The sequence below is a fragment of the Aulonocara sp. 'chitande type north' Nkhata Bay genome, linkage group LG20 (assembly GCF_057382095.1).
Source record: "Aulonocara sp. 'chitande type north' Nkhata Bay isolate Kocher_YH1m ecotype deep benthic linkage group LG20, A_spYH_male_GT1.1, whole genome shotgun sequence".
Taxonomy (NCBI): Eukaryota; Metazoa; Chordata; class Actinopteri; order Cichliformes; family Cichlidae; genus Aulonocara; species Aulonocara sp. 'chitande type north' Nkhata Bay.
This window is the reverse complement of record NC_141363.1, coordinates 36,085,864-36,113,127: the sequence shown is the minus strand read 5'-3', so window position 1 is coordinate 36,113,127 and position 27,264 is coordinate 36,085,864. Positions and strand designations below refer to the sequence as shown.

General features: G+C 40.5%; 3 protein-coding genes across 9 annotated transcripts; 2 read left to right on the top strand and 1 right to left on the bottom strand.

Annotated features, from left to right (window-relative positions):
* Positions 1-1,667: 1,667 nt before the first annotated feature.
* Positions 1,668-11,717, top strand: rad21l1 (RAD21 cohesin complex component like 1). 5 transcript variants are annotated; one of them, XM_086276234.1, is made up of 14 exons: positions 1,669-1,799; positions 2,101-2,267; positions 2,928-3,057; positions 4,031-4,130; positions 4,406-4,509; positions 4,631-4,738; positions 6,023-6,124; positions 6,330-6,404; positions 6,508-6,737; positions 7,560-7,641; positions 8,007-8,149; positions 8,261-8,371; positions 8,625-8,699; positions 10,952-11,717. In XM_086276234.1, the coding sequence occupies exons 2-14, from the start codon at positions 2,121-2,123 to the stop codon at positions 11,138-11,140; spliced, it is 1,596 nt and encodes a 531-aa protein (XP_086132360.1). In that variant the 5' UTR covers positions 1,669-1,799; positions 2,101-2,120; the 3' UTR covers positions 11,141-11,717. The 5 variants fall into 5 exon arrangements, with proteins under 5 accessions (XP_086132361.1, XP_086132360.1, XP_086132358.1 ...); XM_086276232.1 differs by having other exon boundaries at positions 6,327-6,404; XM_086276231.1 differs by having other exon boundaries at positions 6,300-6,404.
* A 237-nt stretch (positions 11,718-11,954) lies between these two features.
* On the top strand, positions 11,955-19,432 carry snpha (syntaphilin a). Of its 3 annotated transcripts, none has more exons than XM_086276228.1 (5): positions 11,982-12,114; positions 14,961-15,077; positions 15,517-15,648; positions 16,129-16,278; positions 16,446-19,432. In XM_086276228.1, the coding sequence occupies exons 2-5, from the start codon at positions 15,034-15,036 to the stop codon at positions 17,713-17,715; spliced, it is 1,596 nt and encodes a 531-aa protein (XP_086132354.1). In that variant the 5' UTR covers positions 11,982-12,114; positions 14,961-15,033; the 3' UTR covers positions 17,716-19,432. The 3 variants fall into 3 exon arrangements, with proteins under 3 accessions (XP_086132353.1, XP_086132354.1, XP_086132355.1); XM_086276229.1 differs by having other exon boundaries at positions 11,989-12,132; XM_086276227.1 differs by lacking the exon at positions 14,961-15,077 and having other exon boundaries at positions 11,955-12,114.
* Positions 19,433-20,164: 732 nt separating this feature from the next.
* fkbp1aa (FKBP prolyl isomerase 1Aa) lies at positions 20,165-26,125 on the bottom strand. The gene is made up of 5 exons (XM_086276236.1): positions 25,990-26,125; positions 25,841-25,888; positions 25,224-25,336; positions 21,595-21,766; positions 20,165-21,354 (listed from the first exon to the last, which is right to left on the bottom strand). The coding sequence occupies exons 1-4, from the start codon at positions 26,024-26,026 to the stop codon at positions 21,635-21,637; spliced, it is 330 nt and encodes a 109-aa protein (XP_086132362.1). The 5' UTR covers positions 26,027-26,125; the 3' UTR covers positions 20,165-21,354; positions 21,595-21,634.
* Between the last annotated feature and the right edge of the window lie 1,139 nt (positions 26,126-27,264).

The following is a 27,264-nucleotide window of genomic DNA, read 5'->3' as shown; positions in this document are numbered from 1 at the left end:
TCTTGATTGATTCCTGTTTGCTATTTATCCCTGCTGTCTACTATTTATATTTTATTCTGGCACAGTTGGTGTGCAGTACCCACAATTTTGTTGTACATGTACAGTGACAATAAAGGACTATTCTATTCTATTCTATGTAGATTAAAGCTCTCCTTGAGGAAAGTACTTACATATAACAAATTAAGAGTTGTTTCCATGCTGTTATCATACATTATCAAACATTATATTGTATATTAAATAGTACTCTCAACTGGGACTGGTGGAAAAGTTGAGAATTGGGAGTGGGCAGTTTTATGGAGTACTTGCATATATGTATGTCTTGGTAACTTTATTGTAGTGGTGATTGGGGCATAAGAGTACTTTAGGTACTTAACATATGGGATCTCCATGGAGTATGACGTTTGCAGATGACAATGTGAACTATGGTGAGAGTAGGGAGCAACTGGCAAACAGCCTGGAGGGAAGAAGAATAAATGTCAGTAGACATAAGACAAAATACATGTGTGCAAATGACAGGGAGAGATGTGTCAGAGTGAAGCTGCAAGGAGTAGAGGTAGTTAAGGTAGATTAGTTTACCTGGGAGAGAAGGATGTTAGGTTAGGGTGAGATGGATTCAGATGATCTGTGGCGACTATTAAAGGGAGCAGCGAAAAAGGAAAAAGAAAATAGGCCATATTTTCTGGATAGATGGATGGAATTCAAAATCCTGCTCCTCACATACAAGGTCTTAAATAATCAGGCCCCATCTTATCTTAATGACCTTGTAGTACCATATCACCCTATTAGAGCACTTCGCTCTCGCTCTGCAGGCCTACTTGTTGTTCCTAGAGTATTTAAAAGTAGAATGGGAGGCAGAGCCTTCAGATTTCAGGCCCCTCTTCTGTGGAACCAGCTTCCAGTTTGGATTCGGGAGACAGACACTATCTCTACTTTCAAGATTAGGCTTAAAACTTTCCTTTTTGCTAAAGCATATAGTTAGGGCTGGACCAGGTGACCCTGAATCCTCCCTTAGTTATGCTGCAATAGACGTAGGCTGCCGGGGGATTCCCATGATGCATTGAGTTTTTCCTTTCCAGTCACCTTTCTCACTCACTATGTATTAACAGACCTCTCTGCATTGAATCATATCTGTTATTAACCTCTGTCTCTCTTCCACAGCATGCCTTTTATCCTGTCTTCCTTCTCTCACCCCAACCGGTCGCAGCAGATGGCCGCCCCTCCCTGAGCCTGGTTCTGCCGGAGGTTTCTTCCTGTTAAAAGGGAGTTTTTCCTTCCCACTGTCGCCAAAGTGCTTGCTCATAGGGGGTCATATGATTGTTGGGTTTTTCTCTGTATCTATGAAGCGCCTTGAGGCGACTTTTGTTGTGATTTGACGCTATATAAATAAAATTGAAATTGAAATTGTGTTGCACTTTGCAAAAGTCCTTGAGCACTACTTAGACAGCTAGAGACCAGTATTGTTAGAGGAAGACTAACTTTAATGACAATGAACATAACTAATGGAAAGCACTCTTTTGCTGTTCTAATAAGTATTCTTATGAATAATTGATTAAAAATTATTTAAATATCTGAATTTCTTTTCAACTTAAGCTTGAATAGTGAAATGTGTGATTTCTTGTTTTTTTTAATACCACAGGTACTTTTATAATGTTAGTAGTTTTTAAAAAAAAAAAATATTTGTGGCCATTTATATCAACTGGCTGTTGTTGTTTGTTTTTTAATTGACGTAAATGGCGCCAGAATAACCCCTGGCGGTGTTATGCTGTTCAATGTCAAAAGGCGGCACTTTCAAAGTTAAGGTAGGCGGCTGTGTTTGTATCGGGCCTTTACTGCGCTTGTGTAAAATTAATTATTATAACCCCTTTATGCTTTTAGCGTCACTGATAACAGTAGAAGTTAAACTCACTTGAAAAAATTCTGATAGGCTTACAGCTTCGTAGCTAACTCTTAGCTAACTTCGTTAGAGGACATTGACAGTAGAAGTCAGGCTTAGTTAGCGGTCAAGGAAACACCTATTTTCTAAACTTAGCTAAATCAGCATGAGAAAATTCAGCCGAGACGTGAAACATAATTAAACAAACATTGATATTTCCCTCACAGGTGACAGCTAACTTACCAACATGATGTTCTACACACAACTCTTCACTTCTAAGCGCGGATCACTAGCCAAAATCTGGCTAGCAGCCCACTGGGAAAAGAAGCTAACAAAGGCCCATGTTTTTGAATGCAACCTGGAAACAACTATCAGAGAAATAATTTCACCAAAGGTAAACGTTTTCAAAGCGCATATCCATAACCACATATTATGGGATAACTTAAGCCAGTTATTATAGTTTTATGTTGACATTAGCTTTATGATTTTTCGTTGTGCTTGAGCAATGACAATAAAGGACCATTCTATTCTATTTGAACTGTTTTCATTTCCGTTTAGTTTCAGTCAGTTCCTAAAGTGGATTTGCTTGGTTCATTTCGGTTTTTATGTTATTTTTAGTTTGGGGTTTGTTTGTTTTTTTTGTTTTGTTTTTTGTCTTTTTAATTATTAGAGTATAGGAGGTATTTTCCCATGGGAAAGTAGATAACACAATATGAACGTGAAACTTTACAGTGAAGGCAGCTGACACACAACACAATCAGACATCCCAGTCTTATTAAACAAATAGTTTTCTTAACAAATTTAACCACAGTGATAAAGACTATTGCTTTCCCTTTTCTGGGTTTATACAGAGCACAGGCAGGGTGGAGATGAGTGTCAGGTGTCTACTTTTTTAAGTTTAAATAAACACACTTTTTTTTAGTCTTTGAGTTAAATAATCATGATTTCATCCCTGAAATAACTAAAACGCTTTTTAATGGCTAGTTTTAGTTAATCTTTTATATTAACTATATAAAGAGTGAGTCTGAGACGTCAGTTTGTGTGTTCTTTGTAGGTGAGAATTGGTTTGCGGACATCTGGTCATCTGCTCCTTGGTGTGGTTCGAATCTACTCCAGAAAAGCAAAGTATCTCCTTGCAGACTGCAGCGATGCCCTGATTAAGATTAAAACAGCTTTTAGGCCAGGTAACCCCGCCTTGTTGAAGTTTGTGTGTGTGCATTAAATAATTTAAATTCTTTCAGAATAACATTGTAAAATATTTTTAATCGGAGCAGCTATTGTTGTACAGTTTATGTGACAGTTCCTCGTAAATAAATAAAGCTAAAACCTGAATTTTAGCAGAACCAAAACTTATTTCACAATCTGATCAGAATCAGAAAGACTTTATTTATCCCCAAGGGGCAATTAAGATACAACAGAGCAGCGTGATGTTGAAGATGAGGACAGGGCATAAACAGGCAATAGGAGTGAGATAATAAATACACAGAATATACAGTATATACACAGTTTTAAAATTAAAGTGACTAAAAGGTAAATAAATAACTGTAAGTGACTAAAAGTGAGTAAAGTGTTGGCAATATAAAAAGAGTGTAGAGTAGTTTATGTTTATCGGTGTGGGAAATGGTCTTACCGGCTGATAATAAGGAAAGGATGGTTTTCAGAAATTGATTAACTGCCATGTAAAAAAAATTTCATTCAGATTTTAATACGATTAATCCAGTCTAACAATCCTACAATTAATCCTGGGTTTATTAAAGTTACAGTGTATGGTACATAAGACTGTGTGTGTTTGTTTTGTTTGTTTTTGAACCAACCATGTAATCATTTATTTTATATTAGCCATTTATTTGTAATGCAGCAAAAAGCTTCAACAAAAATGGCACATTGCAATATTCATGAAAGGAGTATTTATGAAAACATGCTCTGTGTTAGAATGCATTAGTTTCACTTATATGTATCTAAAGTGGTAACAGACCGTATCCCATTTATGACATAAGTGCTTAACCAACATATTTTAAGAAGGAACGTTTTCAACCCCAAGAACTTGAGCTGATTTGTGGTTTTCTCATGTACACGATCACAGCAAACAGTCTTTCATCAAACCTATGGTGTGAAAACTTAATTTACCTGCATGCTCTTTCTCTCATAATACACCAGGTCAGACAGATCTGCCGGTGGAGGGGCTTGAGGCCACAATAAAAGCGATTACCTTGGTCGAAGATTTCACTACCTTTGATCCCCAGCTTCCAGACCCCAGGCACTGTTTTCCTCACTTCTCCAACACGTCTAACCTGTCATTTATAGAATTGATTTTTATGACATGCTTGTCAATATAAAAGGATATGAATAAAAGGATTGCTCATATAAAATATATAAAAAAATATAAGGCTGATTGTGGACTTACCTATTTTCTAAGTTATAATTCTGTGTTGACTTCCTAAAGTAAGGCTGCCCTGCAATCATACATAATTTAATTACTTGTTATTTATTTAAACCTGGTGAATAAGTATTCTGTTTGTGTCCACACACCAGTGACATAGATGTTGTGGACCACTTTTCACTGAACCAGTGTCGATTGGAGGAAATCACTCTGAAAGAGGACTTTGGAAATAACTTTCTAAACTTTGCAGACATTGGTAAGAGCTGAGTTGTTTTCTTGCTTAAGTTGAGTTGTCATTGTTTTTGTTTCTGTTGAGCCTGATTTCATTCTGTCATAGAATATTATTAATTTCTTCCCTTACTTGTCGTTGATTGTAGGAGATGAGCGCCAAAGTTATCATAATGTATTGATGGATGTGAGCTTCCAGAGCTTGGCTCAACATGGAGATGCATTCGGGGATGAGGACCGAGGATTTGACTTACTCGGTATTCCATCCATCCATTTTCTTCCACTTATCCGGGGCCGGGTCGCGGGGGCAGCAGCCCAAGCAGAGAAGCCCAGACCTCCCTCTCCCCAGCCACCTCCTCCAGCTTATCCAGGGGAACACCAAAGCGTTCCCAGGCCAGCCGAGAGATATAATTTCTCCAGGGTGTCCTGGATCTGCCCCGGGGCCTCCTCCCGGTGGGACATGCCCGGAAAACCTCGCCCAGGGGGCATCCTTGTCAGATGCCTGAACCACCTCAGCTGGCTCCTTTCGATGTGGAGCAGCAGCTGCTCTACTCTGAGCCCCTCCCGGATGGCTGAACTTCTCACCCTATCTCTAAGGGAGAGGCCAGCCACCCTTCGGAGAAAGCCCATTTCCGCCGCTTGTATTCGCAATCTCGTTCTTTCGGTCACTACCACTCGTGACCATAGGTGAGGTTAGGGACGTAGACCGACCGGTAAATTGAGAGCTTCACTTTTACACTCAGCTCTCTCTTCACCACAACAGACCGGTACAGCGTCCGCATCACTGCAGCCGCTGCACCAATCCGTCTGTCGATCTCCCGCTCCCTTCTCCCATCATTCGTGAACAAGACCCCGAGATACTTAAACTCCTCAGATTTGGAGGTGCTGATTACTCGGTAGTCTTACGTGAATTGATGAGGATCAGTTTACAGTCAGTTTTTAGCCAGAAGAACATTTAAAAACAGATCCCTCTCTGGGATACTGACTGACTCTAGTGTTACCTTTACTGTAAAGTTGTGATGCCAGAAAATATTCTTTCAAATATATCAGTATTCAGCAGGCCATTAAAAATTGGTGTTTTGTCACCAAATGCATACAGATCAAAAAAGGAGTATAAACCATTCTTGCAGTAGGTGATTGAGTAAAATGTCACAGGATATGCTATAAACTCAATCAAAGCTCTCCTTTTTCCAGTGGTGTTTGCAATCCTTGTCCTGGTTATAAACGGAAATGTTTGACCTGGATTGCTCACATCTGCTATTAGCTTTGGTGTTTGTGAGAGGAGACGGTCTGTCTGGGCCTTCAGGTCCTTGACAGGACTCATGTTCCTGTATTCTCTCAGGGATCCGACATCTGAACTGTAACACAAAGAATAAATAGCCTTTGAGACACGGCATGGCTCCTATCTGCTTTTTAGTTTTTAATAATGAATGGTTGTATGGTTGCAGATGGTCTCTTTTTTTGCTTTTTCACATATCAGAATTAAAATGGAATTAAAACATATTAACTATATGTTTTATTTTTTCCTCCACTGACTGTAGATTTTCTGGCGCAGTCCAGTGATAATGCTGAGGCCACAGAATTCATCCAGGAGAATCCACAAAATGAAAACCTGCCGAGCTCGCCTTTATATGATCAGCAAGGTGATATTTCATTGTGACTGTATTTTACATTAGCTATTTAAATCACATTTTCAATTTAATTTAAACAGCTGCAAGTGATATGCGCTTGATTGTACAGCAGCGCAAGGGAATTGTGTTGTTCATTAAGAGAGTAAAGAGCTGTGTTTGCTCTGAACAGAGCCCATATGTTTGGCAGATGCTAACAGAACGGATTCCATGGAAGTAGAGACCCCGATGGCGAATCAGACCACCCTGCTCGCTAATGAGGAGGCCTTTGCTCTCGAACCTGTGCCCATCACTCGTAAGCACCAAGCATGCCAATCAAAAGCCACTCACATCAGAACAGCTGAAATGCCACTCTTTTTCTCACATAAACTCTTGTATGGTTAACTGTTTTTCTTCAGCAAACTCTGAGAGGAAGAAGGGGAAGAGGAAACGCAAGTTGGTGGTGGATCAGACTAAAGAGCTGAGCAACGAATGCATCAGAAAGCAGCTTTCTGACTTTTCAGATCTGGTCACTCCTTTGGACATGGCCCCGCCCACTGTGCAGCTAATGCAGTGGAAAGAGAGCGGAGGTGCAGATAAACTCTTTGCACAGCCGTGTTCCACTGTTTTATCGCTCCAGATAAAGGAGGTGAAACCCTGCTACATTCTCAACAATATTAATCCCACAATAATATCACCACTATTGTCTGTTTTTTCTGGGAGTCACATAAATGATTTTCGCCTTCAAAAACCTTTTCTGGTCCACTTCCAGACAGCTTCCAGCGCTGCTATTTAAGCTGAGCACTCTGCAATTTCACGACAAGCTTTAAACGTATTTACAGAGGAATCATTCATTTGTCTTTTAAACTAATGTAACTTTTGGTAATGATAGTGAATTCGATCGCTAAAACTAGTTTTCAGGTAAAGCCCGAAAGACCAAAAGCATCACGAGTGGGACCGGCAACATGCTTGTTGCTTTAGCTTGTGTTGGGTTTTCTGGTGATTGTCTTCATCTGAAAATCGCTGAGTTATCTGAGGGAGGGCATACGGTGGAAAGGCTGTAATGATTACTGCAAATACACGGTTTGATCCAAACGCAAGAGACTTTTGGCTACACTGAAGCAATCATAACTTGTCACTTGCCAAATTTGCTTCCCTGTGAGTTGCTTCACTTGCACAAAATGTAGAATCAGTTAAAGGATTCTCATTTTGACACGCTGCAGGAGATCCAGCATTCATTGCTGATGTATATAGTGCGAGAGGACACAATGAGACTTCCACCAAGTGGTCTCAAAATAGCAGCCGTGCTCGAGGCGTTCTGGAGGTGCATGGGAAGATAATAGATAAGCCAGTTTAAATCAAGTAAAGGCTTTTTGATTTTATGAGGTGATTTTGATTAAACTTTGCATTTTGGCGCATAGACAAAGGTGAATCCCTGCTATTAATGTTATGTCACATTTTACATTTCCAGCTTTTTGCTAGGAGTTTTTTCCAAGTGAAGCGCCGTGGTGTACGTGAGGATGTTGAGGAGATGCGCCACGAAGAGCATAAAGGTATTTTATGTTTGTTTATTCATTTCTATGGTGTTGTTTCTGTTATTACAGTACATGTGTAATATAACAAAGTTAAAGCTGAGAGGCAGAAGGGTAAAAAGACAAAAGAATGGTGGAGAAAGTAGGAAAGATTATAATAAAATGATCTTTCCTCTGAGCTTGTTTCTGCCAGAGGCTTCTTCTTGTTGAAATTGAGTTTTTCCTTCCCACTGCTTTCAAGTGCTTGCTCATAGATTTCTTTTGTTGTTGTTGTTTCTGTATTATTGTAGGGTCTTTACCTTACAGTATAAAGCGCCTTGAGGTGACAGTTGTTGTGATTTGGTGCTATATTGTTTTTAATGTATGTGCTTTGTCCTGCTCCTTAGCTCAGAGGGAACGAAGTGCCCTCACTACAGAAGTCAGTGTCATGGATTTATCAGCTGATCCTGAAAAAACACACAACACTGAGCTGACTGAACACGATCACGTCAACGACAGCCAGCGTGAGAGCTACTCACAGCTCACACAAGTAAGTATTAACATGTTACGTAAAAAAAAAAAATATATATATTTATTATAGTTCCCCTGCTTTCACTGTTTTTCATTGTCCATAGCTCATAATCTGTGCTCTTTCTACCAGGATGAAAACAGGTCAGAGCTTACTCATCCATCACTTCCATCTGAAGACTCCATATTTGTCCACCCGCCTTACTTGGAGCACAGCACGCAGTCAACTTCCCTCCACACTCAGGTGCTTGCAGACACAAACAGTTACAAATAGAAGCAGGGCAGGAAACTGTCCTCTGCCAACCTCTGCTTCTCACCGACCTTAACTGTGGAATGAAAGTGAACTAATAATGGATGATTGTGTGTGAAAATAGCTAATACAATAGATGAGCTCCAATCTATTAACACTTGACAGATGGCGGGTGTTCATTTCCCACCCTGCCTTGGCGATGTGCCCAGCATCACTGACTGAAATATGGTGCCTTTCTTACCTCCAGTCTATGCTGAATAGCCAGGACTTTGAGGAGAGGAGGATAACCAGGCGAGCACAGAAGCTTCTGAACGCTCTAAAAGTAAGACTCTAAAAATAAATGGTTGGACATTAGAATTAAAGTCGCACCAGCTACTCCATCTTGGATGTAACTGGAATTAAAATAGATGGGAAGAATGCATGTTCAGGACACAGGAGTGTTGTTTGTCCCATGGGGTCTACTTAATTTCAGTTTGGATGTTACATAAGCTGACTTAACATTAGTACTTGGTTCCTGAAAAACGCATGATCGAGACAAAATTCAGACCTGACTGTTATGGTATAGATATGATAACAACATCCTGATTACTCTGCAAACATTTCAGTGTTGAGTAAATGACAGCTAACAGTCTTGGCTTGACATCTGCGATCCTGCTACTGAGGGTCTAAATAGTAGGGCTGGGTATCGTCACTGATTTCTAGAATCGATTCAATTCCGATTCACAAGGTCCCGAATCGATTCGATCCACGATTCGATTCGATTTAAATCTGGGAAATTTTGACAGTCAGAAATATTATAATTCAGATCAGTACATTTACATATTTTTGTATCAATAAAAAGGAAGCTGACACAAGCAAGACTTTATCACAGGTGTGAGCATCACAGCAGATGCCTTTGTGTCAAAGTAGCTGAAGATAAAACACAGAAAAACATGAAGGTGAGTTTCCTGGCCTGGGATTTTATAAAAATATTCTGCAGTACATCAAAAACGAAAGAAAACCATTAATCAACATATGAACATTACCTCTGAAGTTACAGCGGTTTTATTAGAGACACGGCGTTTTGCATTTTGAATAATTTTAAAAAGTTTAAATTTGTTCAGTATTGAACAGCAGAAATTAGGTTTTCTTTTCGGAAGTAAGTAAAAGGGAAAAAAACAGCGGCCGACAGCGCTGTAAACAACAGTAGACTTGTGCGTAACAAGCAAGCGAATAATGCAGAAAACAGACAGACAGAGAGAGACAGAGAGAGGGAGGGAGAGAGAGAGGGAGAGAGAGAGAGAGAGCTGTGCATCGCGGTGGAAGCAAAACAGGAAAAGTCAGAGTGAATTCATGACGATGTTTATGTGAAGCGTAGTTTGGATCTTCTTTTGCTGCTGGTTCGGTCAATATTGTTTGGAGAGACATCAAACTAACAGCTTTAGAATCGGCGCATAAAGGGCGTGAACACAAAGCGCGGACCGCCGACAGATCAGAATCAGCGAGCTGTCGGCTTTCAGCCCCGAGCGTGAGAAAGGCGACATCTCACTGATTCTGATCTGCGGGTTTTGTCTTTGTGCAGAATCCGTGTACCTGCTCTCATTTACTGTCTTAGCTGTTTGGTGGTTCTTGAAATTTTGTGAGATGTCACCAGAGATTCTGGCATTTCGGGCAAAATAAATTTATATTAAAAAATCGATTCAGGATTTTAATGAATCGATTTTACGTTATCCAAGCCAGAATCGATTTTAATCGATGAATCGATTATAAAAACCCACCCCTACTAAATAGGGCACATCTGATTGTTCAAAATCAGTCACGTGGAGGTTTTGAGTGTGGTGTCCTCTTTGCGACCAATTTTATCTAGCGAGTGTGAGCAGCCTCCCACAACCACTCGAAACTATGTGAAGAAAACACATTTTTCCCTAGCAACCTTTGGTTGCCAGGAAATCACTAACCAGTTTCCAGGTTTAGGAAAGGGTTTGGGGTTTTTTTGAATACTGGTTCCAAGATGAAAGTTGTCCCAATGTCAATAACATAACCTCACCACCTTCTGGATATCATTGTTGGCCTTAGGGAGATGTTGTATTCAAGAATTGTTTAACGGTATCCTTTTACTAATTAGAATAAAACTGAACAAATCTTCTTGACCTAAAGGAGAGTAGCAAAGTCCAGAAAAAGCTTAGCATACCGGGGTCGTCTCTGTTTCTCTTTCTGAAACTTATTTGAGTTGTTACTATCCAGAAATGTAACTTCACCATGCATTAAAAAGAGAAAATTAACATATACATAAATGTAAAGGGATTAAGTTTTGTTTATACTTACCAAAAAGAAAGGACCTGCTGGTCTGTTGGTTAGCACATCTGATCGCAGCCATTTAGTAACAAAATTAGTTGACAATCAAATTTTACTTAATAAGTTTATTTTAAATGTGGACACCCTGTACTGTGTTTTTCTGCACCATGCCCTACTTAACCCTGAATATCAGAAACTGTAGTCAGCGTGGACAGGAATTTAACAATGAGAGGGATGGGAGAGGATTAGGGGTGATGTACAGGAAATTAAACTCTTGTCTGTGTGTGTTTGTGTTTGCAGCAGAGCCAGTATGACAGCAAAGACCCCACGTTCAGCCTGCAGGGAATTTGTGAAGGAAGCAGTCGCTGGCAAGCTGCAACCACCTTCTTCTGTTTCCTCGTCCTGAAAAAACAAGAAGTCCTCCGCCTGTGTCAGACCGCTCCCTATGAGGACATCTCTGCCACACCTGGACCCAAATTCTACAATTAGTAAAAAGCAGAAGTCAGTCTTCTAACATGCCAGCTTGGGTTTGTAAATGACGCAGAATCACTGTGTCTGTTTAACTCTGATAAGATTATATTAAAGTTACTGAAATAAGCTTCTGGAATAAATAGTATAAACTGCATTAAATGAACACATATTACTCTGTTTATATGTTTGCTTGTTCTGGGTTTCAGTAAAGGAACACGTTTCCTAAAATGCTTGGCCAGACTGTTTTATCAGGTCTCTGATTTTACATATTCAATTCTCTATATGTTTTAGTCTGCTTTCTGCTTTTTCTGTCGTGTATATTTATTCCAGACACAAGATCTCAGAAGTTATTTCTGTGACCAGTTACACAAAAAAAATGTCACATAGCTCTTTGTTGTTTTATCTGAAATGTTGCTGTTCTTCATTCTTCAAAACTTTCTTTAACAAAGTATTTAACGTGACTCTTTAGCAGGTAGAAATATGTTGTTAAAGTTAATTATTTAAGTAGTGAAAATTTAGAAGTTTCTCTATTCGTGCTGTGTCTTGTATTGGCTGAAGCATTGTGGATTGCATTAAAGTAAATGCATATATCAAAGCACAGACTTGTATTTATTTCTGTTCTATGCAAACAAACTTTGCTTTATCTGTGAATTGGAGCATGATTTTCTTTCTGCAAGTCCGTCCATCAGCTGGGTTGTTGAACAGGGAGCTCAGCAGCCTGCTTGTCTTTATTAGAATAAAGGATTCACCTGTCAGAAAACGGAGACATGCGGGTACATCCTGCCGGATGAGGCTTTATGATTCCCTGCTGTCACTTTAAGAAGCAGCGATGCAGCAGACGCAGTCGCCTCATTAATCTGCGGGCTTCATGGCTGCAGGATGGACCCTCATCAGCACCACCAGCATCTTTTCTTCTTGCTGCCACCGGGGACCGTTAAGTCAGGCAGAAACCGAGGCTTTTCCGCGATGCACAGCTGCCACCTGCCCAAATGGTACCGCTTCACATGCAGGTTGTTGTCGGTCTTTTGTGTCTGCAGGGAACGTTTGTTTTGAGCTTCAGAGACATGGTGATATACCCTTGTTTAGTAACCGTATCATACGGTTACTCAACATGATCGTATGTAGGACACAGCTGGGGCGAAATGTGCTTGTCAGCGGTTTCGATTAGAAGCGTTGTCTTCGGTAGAAAGTACCTGCTGGGGTGTTGGGTGTCCTATTTAGGGACTCGCTTGCAGTCAGTTGGCCATGCGAAAGTGATGAGACTTCTTTAACTGCTTATCTAACAGCGTCTTATTTTAGGCGACAGATGTTGAAAATCATGTGATTCAATACCGTAATGATGACTCAAGGACAAAGCGCACCGTCCCCATCTCTCCTTGTGATATTTATCCGGAAACATTCCCGGCATCCCCCACCTCCTGGATCCTCTGCAGAGTGCCTAAATGCTGCTTTGAGTACAGTTTTATGCACCGGCTGTTTGATGCTGCTCGCCTACACAGTGAACACCGAAACTCACACTTACGTAAGATGATTGCGTATTTCTCGCCAGCTCTTAGCACTTGTTGCGCAGACGTAGGAGAGGGAGGTGAGATTTCCCGCCTCGTCGTCCTAGAAATTAAATATAGGGCACAATGAGACTCTTCCGGCTCGCTGGGTGCGCTTTTCATTAGCGGCAGTGTTACAGGTCTGTTGTGTCTGCAGCTGCCTGAATTGCTGGTACATTTTGAGCGTGGATCAGCAGGTTTCCTTAAGCTTTACGCAGAGCTGTGAGACTTCTGAAAACAGATGAGAACATTTTGTCCTCATCTTGGATTTTTTTTTGCTGGTTGGGCTGAACAGAAATGGGCTGTAGCTACCATTAGATCACCTTGATTATACAAGTGATTTATCTGCGAAAAAACAATATTTTTACCTATGGGATAATTAAATTCAGGGAATGTATATGTATTTAGATTCTTTTTCATTATCAACATGTATCAAACTGCTTAAATTAGTAAATACTTAGCCTGATTTACAATCACAGTTAGGGAAGATGCAGTTATGAAATATCTGATAATAATAAACCGAACAAGTCTAAATTCTGAAAAAGTCAATACGCAATATTTGCTTTCAATCCAATATACACTCACCGGCTACTTTGTTAGGTAACCTGTTCATCTACTCTTGAACTCAGATATCTCATCACCAAACCACAAGCCAGGATCTCGGTGCATTTAGGAATGTAGACATGGCCAAAACAACTTACTGAAGTTTAAACTGAGCATTAGAATGAGGAGGGAAGGCAGATTTAAGTGATTTTAAACTCAAGTTGTTGGTTTCTAAAACTGAGGATCTACTGGGATTTTCCCACATGATCATCTCTATGGTTTACAGAGAATTAATGAAAAAAGAGAAAATATCCAGTGAGCAGGAGATATCTGGGTGGATATTTCTTGTTGATCAGAGGAGAATCAGATCGGAGAAGAATGGCCAGACTGCTTCAAGCTGAGAGGAAGGCAACTGTAACTCAAATAACCACTCATTATATTATAATATATACAGAAGAGCAGCTCTGAAAACACAAAATGTTGAACCTTGAAGCAGACAGGTTAGGGCAGCGGAAGACCACAGCAAGTGCCACTCCTGCCAGCCTTTTTGCTTTCTACTCTTTTGTAAAGTGTCCTTGGGTATCTTGAAAATGCTATACACATCAAAGTTCTTCTTATTATTATTATTATTATTAGCCAAGGAGAGGTAACTGAGGCTAGTATTCACACAAACTCACTAAAATCGGATATTAGCAGATTGAAATAATTCTGTCTCGTATTAATGGTTCATGCCGGTGTATGTGCAATGATGTGGGTGATATTTTCTTGGAACACTTACTGTTGCTAACTACATCCATCCCTTTATGACCACAGTGTATTGAGTTTCTGATGGCTACTTGCTGCAGGATAGCACGCCATGTGAAATAATCTCAAACTGGTTTCTTGAACATGGCAGTGAGTTCACTGTACTCAAGTGCCCTGCACATTCATCAGATCTCAGTCCAATAGAACGCCTTTTGGATGTTAGGGTGGAACAGTAGATTCTCATCAGGAATGTCCTGCTAACAAATCTGCAGCAGCTGCATCTCCGAGAAGTGTTTCCAGCACCTTACTGAAAGATGGAAGGAAAGCAAGGAATAAGTCAGTTCTGAGGGCAAAAGGTGGGCCAGCCCAGTATTTCAGTCAGTAGTCAGGTTGTTTTGAGTTTTAATACCACGGCTGACATTAACATTTTAAACCTGCTGTTGTGAAGAAGGGATTCAAACTGATTCAAACCTTCATGTTGGAGAAGACAGGAATGAAATATATTAAATTAAATATAGAGATTAACACAGTTGAAATTACAATAGTACAAACACATGCAGGAACCATCTCTGTTCCACTATTTAAGTATTTGTGAACAGTTGATAACCTCAGTGACTGTTGACTCTGCCAGCCACCAAAAGTGAGGCTTTGTCTCTGTTTTATAGCTTTTTATAGCAGTTAATGTGAAGTTTCATCATGTTTGCCTGCAGCTCTGCAGACAGGGAGGACACAACGTAGAGAGAGGCAGCTGCGCTGATTGTAGACTTACTGTGTCGCCTTTGTGTCAGCAGAGAAAGGAGGCTTTATCTGCTGCTGCCTAGACTATTTATTTTACAAATGTTAGCGTTAGACTTTTGTCACTGCCTTCCAGCCTAGAGCCACATAATGGCCGCACACAAGACACAGTGTTTTAGAAGCAAAACACGCTCCTTGTCAGGTTTTGGGATTCAGTTTTCTTCATGCTGGTTTTACCTGTGATATGTTTGTGTCTGTAACGGTGATTACAGCGCAGCTCTGAGGGCTCCTAGTGTCCCTCTCTAGAGAGAGCCGTGGAGACGTTGGACATTCCTTTGCACATCGATGTCTCTAACTCCGAGTCGAAAGCCCTCCTCAGGTCAGCGCAGGTACTGTTTCTTCTCATTTTTCTCTCTTTTTTTTTTTCAGCCAAATGGCAAAAAATATTACGTATTGAGTGTAGCATTAGTTCAAGCTCAGCTGTCACCCCAGCAAATCAGCACCTACCAGCTCAGCAGCTATCTTTCTACACATCAAATTGGCTCATATAGGGCATGCTATTTAAGCTGCTTCAGCCTGCTTACAGTTGCTGCATATCTGCAAGCTGCTTTGCGACCCACTTCCACCCCAGCTCTTTCTTGAATGTGCGTCTCGACTCTGTCTTGTATCTGTTGCCATTGATGTTTGCTTTTTTAAATTTTCTCCAGTTATAAATTTTTGCACATCGAAATAAAAATCCTCTTACGATTATAGTTGTGCTGATTGAAATCTGATTTTTGTCATTATTAATAATAATATTATTAAGTAATAATTTGATCTCCCAACAAGGCGCTCGGTGGGAACTAGTGGCGGCAGCGGGCGATATTCCCACAGCGACACATCAAGTACTCACACCTACCCTGGTCGAGTTAGGCCACCAGAGGGCAGTCCTACAGCCCGGACTTATCCCAGTACCCCCAGGTAACATGCAACTTACACTCCTGTAGTCTAACAGTCGGAAAATAAGACACCAAAATGTTACTAAAATTACCCCAGATCTTTTTATACTCAGTCATCTTCTCATAAAACATTCAAGTTCAATGGACTGCACACGGAATTGCCCAAAGCCATGGATGTAACTGACTGTCTGAATGTGTTAGTCTTGTGTCGGACTGGCACGCTCTTACAGGGGATTTGCCAGCTGAGACTTCAGGACCCCTCGGCTTCTGCAATAACTGTTGAACTGAATTACCAGTGCTGACACAATGTCAGCAAAAACTGGCTGATATTAATCTAGAGTAAGGGTTTATTGGAAGGTTGTTGGATTGGTTTGTGTTTTATTTTATATCACCAGATTTCTGTTTAATGCTACTATACTTTACTACTCACTGTCAGTCAGCTATCAATTTATACTCATCATATGTGATTAAATCCAACCTTTTTCATTCACGTGTGATTCAGACGTCAGGTGAAGCACACAGCTTGCAGCGACAACCATGGGATCAGGCCCCCGACCCCAGAGCAGTACCTTACACCCCTTCAACAGAAGGAGGTGTGTATACGACACCTGCGAGCCAGACTGAGGGAAAATGTGGAAAGGCTACAGCACAGGTTAGTCTTTTTCTCTATACGCCTACTTTCCTTGTTGTGGTTGCAGTTGTTGTTGTATGAATGCTATTTCATTTTCTGCACTTCCCTAGTGCTTCCCTACACTGTGTCTGTGTATGAGTGACTCTGCAAAAATAACTGCTATTCAAAAATCTTTACTTCCTCATCAGGGACTGTGAAATAGATGAGTTAAGGGCACAGCTGTACAGGATGCAGGAAGACTGGATAGAAGAGGAATGCCACCGTGTCGAGGCCCAGTTAGCCCTAAAAGAGGCCCGCAAGGAGATCCAGCATCTCCAGGAGGTGGTTGAGTCGGTAAGGTCCAACCTGGGTGTACGGCAACAAGACTCCCATGACCACAAGCCATTCTCAGGGTTGCAGGGAGGTCGGCCAGGTGGGAAGTCTCGCTCCTGTGGATGTTCCCCAGCCAGCACTTTAACCCGCAGCGCCGCCCACTCCAGACTGAGCAGCGAGGCTCTGCAGCTGGAGCGCGGCTCAAGTGCTCCCGAGCCAAGCGGAGCATCGCAAACAGCAGGACAAACTCACCTGCTCCTGGAGGCGGCCCTGCTGTCAGAGCAGCTGCCGGCACAGAGCCACATCCGAGGCCCCCCAGCTGTGCCACGCTCTTCCACCTATGAAAGGTTGTGCAGCGGTGGGGCTGTGTTGCCAATCTCACACTCCTGCCACACTCTCAGTAGCAGCTGCAGGTGCAGTGGACACACCTACCTCCCCCACCATCACTTGTTTCTGCACTTACCTCAGGAGGAGGCCCCAGTTACAGCTGCTGCAGTCCCGGTTACGGCTGCTGCAGTCCCGGTTACGGCTGCTGCAGTCTCTGCTACTGAGTCTAACCCCATTCCTGTTCCTGCAGCAGAGAAGAAACCAGAGGTCCGCTCCCAGGCCTGCAGCCCCACCATGACCTGGCTTTGTGAAGAAAGCAGTGCAGAAGGCCCAAGTGTAATTTCTTTAGTCTCAGCAGACATAACCCCATCAGAACAACACCGATTTCCATCATCTTTACCTCCTCTATCCCTTCCTCAGTATATTTACAATGCAGAGCCATCAGAACCGGACAAACCAGCGGGACCTCAGACCTGCCAGCCCCACCCTATAGCTCCACTACCAGTTAAGCAGGAAGCTACAGTAGTGGAGATAGAAGAAGACAATAAGGATGAAAATGGAGGAGCTGGTGAAGAAGGTCATTCCGCTCAGCGGTGCCACTGGAGCCGGTACTTCCTAGTAGATCTCTTGGCTTTGGCAGTGCCGGTGGTTCCAACCATGGCATGGCTATGCCGAGGAGCACCACAGGAGGTCATGCCGGTGTACCACATCGGGTCCTTGCTGAGAGGTTGCTGTGCTGTGGCTCTCCATTCACTTCGACGTCAGGGTGCAGGCAGGGGCCGCAGACCCGCCAGCATGAACGGAACAACATCAATCTGAAACTTTCAGCCACGTTTGGCATTAAGAAAAGACTCCAAACCTCTCCAGGCACAACACTGACTTTACTTTATAACATTTCAGTCTCAACCTCGCATTGGATATCAAAACTTATAAGATTTTTAGAGTCTGTGATCATGCTTTGCCTTAGAGAACAAAAGATTAGTTGTACATCAAATACTTTCCTTACTGATATAGTCTGTATTTACTGCTACTGCCTGCACTTTAAGTGGTTTTCTCTTTATTGCGGTTTGCATGTAACCCACAGTTTGTTTGGACTCTTGCTTGCATTAAAAAGCCCCTTCAGTATGAGATGCCTTCAGAGCAACAATGTACACATTATGAAAATAAGAGAAATAGTGTGTGACTGAATGCTTCTCTAATTTCTTCATCACATTTTCTAAATTGTTCACAGAGAATGTGAGAGTCACAGTCATGAAATTCCTTTGGCATCACTGATGCCTCACCAAAGCAGAAAAGTACGTTAGAGTCAGCTCTTTTGTGACGTGTTCAGAAGCAGTTAATAAACAGAGCACACAGGGTGTGGGTGCAAAAGAGAGGAAAAGCATTCGTTTTTGTATCACAAACAAGGAAAAAAGGTTTTGGACTTTCTGAGAAGCAAAGATGTGAACTGACTCTAGTGAGAGTGAAACAGACAGATGGATGATTTTTTTAAATTCCTACAACATAAGGAAAACTGTATAGACTCCATTTCAATCCTGCTGGGACACATGAATAAGGAAGAGCATCCGTGACCAAGGATAGAGAAGCAGAAATCTGCAGCTTAATACAAGGTTATTTTACATAATGGAGATAATGTAAAGGTCTAAATTGTGAAAAATACTTTTATAAGGACAACATTTATTACATTTTGGATCTTAAAGATAACTAGCGTAGTGTGTGTGCGCGTGTGTGTGTGTGAAAGAGAGAGAGTCTGATTTGCTCCATCCTTTAACGCACACTCAGATCATTTATCTACATTGTATCTTAAGGAGATAAAGAGGGAAAGTTGGAGATTTAGTCACCGGTGATCCACACAGATGAATGGCGTGAGTCGCGAGAGCACTTTAGTGAATTTGTAAAGAGATAACAGTTTGATACAGGTATATATTTTCTGATTTTACATGAAGAAAAAAAAAAAGAAAAGATGTCTGCACAGCTGCTAGAAAGAATTAACATAATTATTTTTGGCATCAACTGTGGCTTCTTTCACTGTACTGCAGTCAAGCCTAATGCAGTGTATCAGTGTTTGAGCATTAATATTATAATGTATCTATTTCAAGTGGCCCTTTGATGTGACTCAATTGTAATCACAAACTATGACGTGCTGTAAATGTAGTTACCGATTTCAGCCTTATTATGCAAAAAGAACAAAGGTTTGGCTTTCAGGGATCCTTCCAGTGAGGTTTTTGAGAAGTTTAATCAGAGGTTCAGCGTGAGGAAGAAGCAGACGATTTTACTGTATAATAAAGTCTGTTGGAGCAGCGCACAATGTTATCTTCAAATTTCACGCTATTCGTTTTTGTTTGACTTTTGTTCCGAAGCAACAGTATTTCCTTTATGTATTTGTATTTGCTCAGTGTCACTTCAGTCATTAGAAACAGCCAAATATTGCAAAAAATACTGTTTCCTTTGTTCTTGGAAATAAAACATGCTTCTGTTTTCTATTTTCTTTTGTTAGTGAGACATAATAATATGAATTATTAAGGCGAGACATTACAGGCAGAAACACTTTTTGCTCCATTGCATTATCTATGCAAATGAATGCATATTAGATAATACATCAGCTCATCTGCATATTTAAATATAAAATTTCGGGAAATGTGCAATGCCAAACCTTTTTTATGTCAATAATTATTAGGGGAACTTTCATAGTAACTTACCTCTTAAGGTTTTACAAGAACATTTTTACAATGTATATCTTTAAAGGTTGCTTTGATTTTTTTTCTCACATATTCTGAGCCTGATGCATTCACCTAACAGGTGAAAAAATCCCCAATCAGTCCTGGGAGGACACAGAAATCCCTTTGTAGTTGCAGCATTAAAGGGCACCCGGCATAAAAACTGCCAAACCAAACGTGGAGCTACCTGCTGTGGTGACCCCTTGTGAATAAGGGAACAGCCCAAAGTAGCTTCTGTATTCTGAGCCTAGAAATCTCCATTTAAGTAGCACTTACATTCTTTAAAATCCCCAGCTCGATTCTGTGTTATATTATTGAAGTTTCTAAAGATTTATAAATATATCAATCTGATTCCTGAAAACATGGTGAAAAGGTCATTTTTTCTGTCTGGAGAAACAAGAAAATATATCAAAAATATGCTGTGTAAAGAATCTTTTGATTAATTTGTCAATAAAATGAAACAAGAATATTCCAACAACCACAAAAACAATGGAAACAAAAAAAATTGATGCCACATTAGAAAGAGAATGAAACTAACTCAAAGTTTGGAATACAGAAAAAACAATAATTTTATTTTTTTAAGACCATTACAAAAACCAACAAACACAAATATAGCTCTGTAAAAAGCAGCCATCAAAAACTGAGCTTTGTCCAATTTTTGCTCAAAAAAAAAAAAAAAAAAAAAAAAAAAGTGAATATTTTAATAAAACTAAGACTTAGAAAGTATTACACTCAATATTCCTTACTTAAGATTAATTGGGGGAAATAACACGGTGGTATTTTATACCCTGTTCACCTGTAGAGTCTCACCTTATTCATGCATCAGTGCAAAGCCCCAGTAACAGGCCTAGAAGCCAGTTGACAAATTAAAGAATCCTGCAGCATCCATTGAAAAGCTGAATTTAACATTTTTATACCCTACGTGGTTGCATCAGAGAATGCACATTTTCCCTAACAACTGCTGGTTGCCAGGGTCACTGGGCCTGTTTGACTGTGGCTTAAAATGACAAAAAAAAGGGCTATGAAGTGACACAGAATAACTCTGAGGAGAAATAAACATCATTTTACTTAAAAATCACTCTTTAATGTATTCGAATAAGCCATTCCTAGAGGAAAATTTTTCCCCTTTAGCTGCGGATATTAAAGCAAGCAGGTATATTTGGCTCATAAATTAAGACCATCTTCCAGGTCCTCTAACGCTCTTCAGGAAAACGTTTGATTTTTGATCCCCTGATTATGACATGCTCTGGGCATTTTTGTATTTTAGAGTACATAACAAAAGTAATTCATAAAAATATTGTGTCAAACAATTTATTCTTATTTTGAATCAAGACAATTCATTACCCGCAATCAATACGATTTTATTGTAAAGGCCACAAAGCCACAGGAATGAGACTCATTCAGTATTTATGACACTTAAAACATGGTCCTGGTGGCAGACGCATTTAGTCAGTCAAACAGCGGCAATAAAGTCAATTTGAAGTCAAAAAAAATAATATGACCATAAAAATACAAAGCAGTATATGACAAAATACATGTGATAAGATGGCCTATGACTTATTACTGTCTGGAATCTAAAGTATAAGGGATAACATTTTAAAGCAAGTGACAAAACAGAACTTGTATATAAATGTAAAGGAGAGTGAAATAGTGTAACAACAGACATAGGTCCTATGCAGGAATCAAGAGCAGGAATCATCTGTTAACCTTTTTCCTCCATGTTCCCGAGATAGGAGTCAACCTGCAGTGAGGGGGAAGAGGAAAAAAAAAAGCTCAGAGCTGTGATTAAGGAGAGGAAGAGTGGATTACTGACACTAAAGCTTGTTATATCCATACTATTTAATCTCTGGACATAAGCAATAAAAGATAACTGTATAGTCACTGTAAGCATGTGGGGAGCGATAGTAATGTGTTTCCCTAATTGCGCCGGGTGTTACAAATCTAATCATGTTGAATATTCACATTATTAAACACGTCTCACCCTGAAAATCTGAGTGGAATTAAAGTTGAGTGCACAAGTTTCAGGCCTCCAGACCAATCAGCTCCACATCAAAGGTGAGAGTGGCATTTGGTGGGATGATCCCTGGGTGACCTTTGCTGCCGTAGGCGTAGTCTGGTGAGCAAATAAGCTTTGCCCGCTGACCCACACTCATCTGTGGAGAAGATGGAAATCAAACACTACTGCTGCAATCGAACTAAGTAATAGATTTATTTAAAGGCCTCTTAATAGTACAGGCTCTGTTTATCTTAAACTAATGCAGTTAAATGCAACGGCAATCCAATAAACTCGTCTTCATAATGTTAGTCTGTGGTGATGCTGAACTGCGTTTTTCAAAGGCATTATTAGTAAGGATGGGCAAGCGCGCGGGAAGAAACAAAACTGAATTATGTAACCATGTGTGCCTGGAGTTAATTCTTTCAGATTTAACAGCAGCTAGGAGGATGTTGTGCTTTACTACTGCCAGAAGGTGGCAGTAACGAGCCGTTTTCCAACCACCATTGAAAAACAAAATTAGACAAAGAACACTTATGGGAGCGACATTTAAGACGCTGAGAGTAGATGGCGCACAAACAGGAGTAACCTGCAAATCCACAGATTAGCAAAGCTTTAAATAAGCCATGTTTAGCCCTTCTTTGAGTAAGGAAATGAAAACAAGGCTCAGCGTTAGCTTGGCCAGGGAAAGCTAGCATGTCACAATCATAAGAGAGCAGTTTAATGGTAGTGTGCAGTGATCATGTTTCCTCTTATTTTCTGTCAGATATGTACAGTTACAGCGGTGGATAATGTTTATTATGAGGTCAGCGCACAAACAAACAATGTGAGGCAAAAGCTCCGGCACAGTATAATCACAGTAGCATGTTTAAATAAATAAATAAATAATTTAATTAATTAAATTACAAAGATCTATTTCACTTCATGTTTCTGAGATGATTGCACCTCACATTATGAAAATCACTGCTTTAAAGTGAGAGGACATAAAACAGCTTGTTTCAGATGGAGGATGAAATGAGTGGCTGCACCAAGGGTCAGTATATGATAAACAAGGGTTATCTTGAATGGAGAATCTGCAGTAACAGAGTTAACAGAGATAATTTTTATATGATATAAAATTTGTCATATACCTATATCATTGCTATAGTAACACCATGCGTTTATGGGCATGTCTGAGAGTAGGGATGGGTACCGGTATCCGGTGCCATGATGGCACTGGTTGTGACATAAACGGTAGTAACCAGACCGAAAAGCAGCGCACATTTCGGTGCTTTATTTCGGTGCTTTTTTTTCCTGAGCTGTGATACACTTTAGATTCTAGCCAATCATTTTACGTTTCCGAGGATAGTAGGCGGGTCCAGGTACGTACGTTCTTTTAGAGCAGAGCTACAGATTAAAAATGCCCAAGGTGAAGCGGTCAAAAGTCTGGCTGTACTTCACAGCAAACTATGCAAACTCAGCAGCCTGCAGCAAGTGCTTTAAGCTGATACTGTGATACTGTGAAAGGAGGTAACACCTCAAACCCGATGAAACACCTGGCGACGCATAGCGTTGTTTTTTTTAAAGCCGAAAAATGCGCCGTATTTGATAGCTTGCTGCGAGACCTCACACCGAGCACATCTACTGCGGGTGGGTTGCCTGTTATCGGACCCGGAGTTAGCAACATCCCCCAAAAACCCGAAGAGTAGAGTCCTGGCCCCTAGCCCTGCCAGTGTAGCAGAAATGATGACGGATGATGATGGCAGCAGCAGCCGTTCTTCTCTGCGTCAGTAGCTTAATGTTGTTCGTGTGTAATTTACGTTGAGTAGGCTAACCACGTTATTACATTAATGCATGTAAGGTGAACTAGCAAACACCGTTGTAGTTACATGCAGCTGTCTTCTTGTTTGATGGCAGATACTCCCTTCACCCTGGCCAAAAAGGCTAAAATGACCAAAGAAAAAGTGGAAAACAGTTAAACATGAGAGGTTTTTGGACAAAGTTTGTGTTTTTTCCATTGTTTAAGCACTGCTTCCAGCCAAGAGTGATACCATATATGCCCTATAGCTGCAGAAAAGGCTAACATTGTTATCTTTTTTAAAAAAAACAAACAAAAAAACAGCTGAACATGAGAGGTTTTTGGACCAATTTTGTGTTCTCCATTCTTTAAGCACCGGTTTGAGCACCGTTTAAGCACCGGCACCGTTTCAAAAGTATCGGTTTGGCACCGGTATCGGATAAAACCTAAACGATAAGCATCCCTATCTGGGAGCGACAGCCATGGGTCATCCTCCAATAACGATTTAGCACCTAAAAACTTTAATAACCTCCAACAGAACACAGTGTTTTACAAAATATGCAAGAAAACTATTCATGCTGCGGGTGAAAACAACAAACTTGTTTCACCACTTGTGGCAAAAACAGACAACCAAGTGCAACCAGGCTACAAAGAAGCAGATACTAACATCTCATGATGTGCAACCCAAATGTCCACAGATCACTTCAACAAGCATCGCTGGCTAGCCTCACACCACATAACTGGAAGCACAAGCAGTGGATAGAAATTACTGACATGGTTACGTGGTGGAAAACCAGGACTTTAAGCAGAAGGATAAAAAGCTTGACCAAAGACACAACATCCTGTGCAGCTTCAGAGCAGTTATGAGACTGAGTTAATTCAGTTATTGTTAAACTAAAATACTGAGCAGTTCTTTTATACTTTTACTTAAATTTTCTAGGGAAGAACAAGTGCCTAGGCTACTTTTGTGCTTGCATTTGATTTATGCTGTGTCACTGGACATAATGCTGCTGCTGCTGGCAACTTGTTTCAGTACATTCACACTTGAAATTAGGAAGTGTGCCATCAACGACAGTAACTTACTACATTTTTCCAGCATCGCAGTTCTTGTTATTGCAATTTTTTGTGAAAAACTGTAATATAATTTTAAGGCTATATCACCCACCCCTTGTAATCCTATAATAGCTACTTTAGTAGAACCCATGAATAAAAATATAGAGACTAAAGTGGGCATAATAGGTCTTTTGTTCACCCATCTGATCGTGCAAAATCCCCAAAAATCTTACATGGTTCAATAAAACACAAGTGGGAAACAACAGAACAAACATCACAGCATTATATCATTAAATATAAATCATTTCTAACAGTAATAATTGCAAAATTACACTGGGTTAATGGTGGCAAAGTATCATAACAGCGTGTTAACAGCTGGAACAGGCTCTGTGCCACTTAAAGCAACAGGAAAGGCAGATAGAGGATGAAGAAAAGAGAGCAGAGATGCTCCAGCATCACTTGAAACCACTAAAAGAGCTGTGAGTGCTATTTGGATGCATTTAGTTCTAATAAAAGAGGCTAAAAAAGGCCCACTTATGCAAAAATAATACCATCAATCTGGAGTAACACAAATTTATTTCCATACTCGTCACTACTGACAGATGTTACAGCTGAGATTGGGCTAAATACCTCCCAATATAAGCAACGCAGTTAAACGTAACTATAAAAGCATTTCATGCCCCCCAAGAGAGAAAGATCACAATCGTTACTTTTAGCCGTTGTAAGGAAAACATAGCTAGTTAAGTAATACCTGCATAAAGGTATTCATTGCGAAAATCTTGCTCACCTGGGCTACTCCTTCTTCCCATCCCCGAATCACCTCCTGGTGTCCGATCTTAAATTTGAACGGCTTGCCCCGGGACCTCGAAGAGTCAAACACTTTACCGTCTGCCAGTGTGCCTGGAGATGAAATAAGAGTCCGAAGGCTGGTTAGACATGTCTGAATATCTAACTCGACACAGAGCTCGGCTTGTTGATAACTAATCCCACTTTTCTGCACCCTTCTCCAACATGAGCTAACTGTTTAGCCGTGATGCTAGCGTTAGCATAACGGGTTCCCGGATAGTTTACGTTAGGAGGCTTCAGCTCAACGAACTTAACTACTCTTCGTTCCCTCAATTAAAGACAATTCTGGCCGGTTTAAAAGACCGGGGGTATAATAAAAGTATGCGAGCATCAGAATAGCTGATGATAGCCCAACAGTCAAAATAGTCAGTCTGTTAACAGAAGCTAGCTACAATGCTAACCAGCAGAAGAAGCAATGGACACTCGGGTACTGTTAGATGAAACTAACTTGGCTCACAATTCACCCAATCAGACACCTTTCACCCAGGTAGGGGCTAGAGGAAACATTCAAAACGTTAAAGAGCATCCAAATCTCGGAGCTCCAGCCTCCGCACTCACCAACATAGTGCACCACGACGCGCTGCCCCTTCTTCGGAAAAGTCCGCCCTGGAAACAGGAAAACAGAGAGAAAAGTGGCAGAATAATGAAGCGAACACTCTCGGGATAAAAACAATATTAGGCTGTTTAACAAGTCACATAATTCTCACCGTCACCCGGAGTTATAGTCTGAATTTCTACTCCCATTTTCGCTCCGCTGTATCCTTCTTCTGGACCACCCTACAATGCGAGCGGAAGCTGGAGACATGGGCGGCCTCCTGACGAGCGAGTGGGCACGGATGGAGGAAAAATCCACCAATGAAGCAATATTATAACAATTTTATAAGAATATTCAACTCGGAAACAAGGCCCAAGTAAGCGTTTTACGTTTTACGATTGCGTGTGTACTAAGACGAGCATTTAAGTCAGATGATTGGTCATCATCCATACATACATATATATATATATATATATATATATATATATATATATATATATATATATATATATATATATATATATATATATATATATATATATATATATATATATGTTGGGGGTTTTTTTGGGGGGGGGGGGGGCTCTGCATGATTTAAGTTTTAAGGTCTTACCCCCGGGACATATCCCAATTAGGAAAGGTCTCATTTGAGATGACCATGCGGGATTTGGATTATTAAAAAATCAATCTAAAGTAGTATTAGGTTATCTTGGAGGGGTCATGTTACTTGAACACTTTTCAGTATAAATGTATAGGCTCGTGCAGAGATCAGATCTTGGAGGAAATGCGTTGCAAGAACTGACACAGTGAAAAATCAAATCACTTTTAAGAGTGGATTCTTTGCATTTCAGGCCCCTTCGTGCATTGTATTTTATAACAGCTAATCAAAACTCAGATGAAATTAATCAGACATATTGCAGTTGAAACTTGCATACCTCTACATTTTCTACAATAAGGGAACTGATACTGGCACTGGTATCAAAAACTCTTGTTAATATCCACCCATCTAAGTAACTGCTGTCACTTATTGCAACTCTGAACCTTTTTTTTCAGCTTTTACATCTATTTCACATCTATTTTATATCTATTGTGTTCCTACAAATTTGGAAACGATTATCATACACAGAGCAGCAAAGTCAAAAACAACTAGGTTCAGTATTGAAACTGTAAATCTGTGGTTGGGATAGGTGTTTACAGCCTGCATGACACTGTTTGTAATCTGGAACATTGTTAAAAACTTGAATGACTGTTTCATTTCCCATGTTCTGCACCCCACCTGACTTCTTTGTTGTTTCTTTATCGTGATGGGATGAGCTACAGAATGCCTGCACATATGCACCATGTTTCGCAACAAAGTGAACGCAACACTGTTACATGTTCAACACATGAACCTACTGACATTAGCACCGTAACATCCTGTTATTTCAGATGAGGATGGAAAATGAAT

Excerpts from the sequence above, each read along its gene's own strand:
- rad21l1 (XM_086276230.1), top strand. The coding sequence starts at position 2,121 with ATGATGTTCTACACACAACTCTTCACTTCTAAGCGCGGATCACTAGCC. Across the intron at positions 4,131-4,405 it reads CCCCAGCTTCCAGACCCCAG|TGACATAGATGTTGTGGACC; the intron begins GCACTGTTTTCC and ends TCCACACACCAG. Across the intron at positions 7,642-8,006 it reads GCGCCACGAAGAGCATAAAG|CTCAGAGGGAACGAAGTGCC; the intron begins GTATTTTATGTT and ends CCTGCTCCTTAG.
- fkbp1aa (XM_086276236.1), bottom strand. The coding sequence starts at position 26,026 with ATGGGAGTAGAAATTCAGACTATAACTCCGGGTGACG. Across the intron at positions 25,889-25,989 it reads GACTATAACTCCGGGTGACG|GGCGGACTTTTCCGAAGAAG; the intron begins GTGAGAATTATG and ends TCCTGTTTCCAG. Across the intron at positions 21,767-25,223 it reads GGGAAGAAGGAGTAGCCCAG|ATGAGTGTGGGTCAGCGGGC; the intron begins GTGAGCAAGATT and ends TCTTCTCCACAG.
- snpha (XM_086276227.1), top strand. The coding sequence starts at position 12,002 with ATGGACCCTCATCAGCACCACCAGCATCTTTTCTTCTTGCTGCCACCG. Across the intron at positions 15,649-16,128 it reads ACTTATCCCAGTACCCCCAG|ACGTCAGGTGAAGCACACAG; the intron begins GTAACATGCAAC and ends CGTGTGATTCAG. Across the intron at positions 16,279-16,445 it reads GTGGAAAGGCTACAGCACAG|GGACTGTGAAATAGATGAGT; the intron begins GTTAGTCTTTTT and ends CTTCCTCATCAG.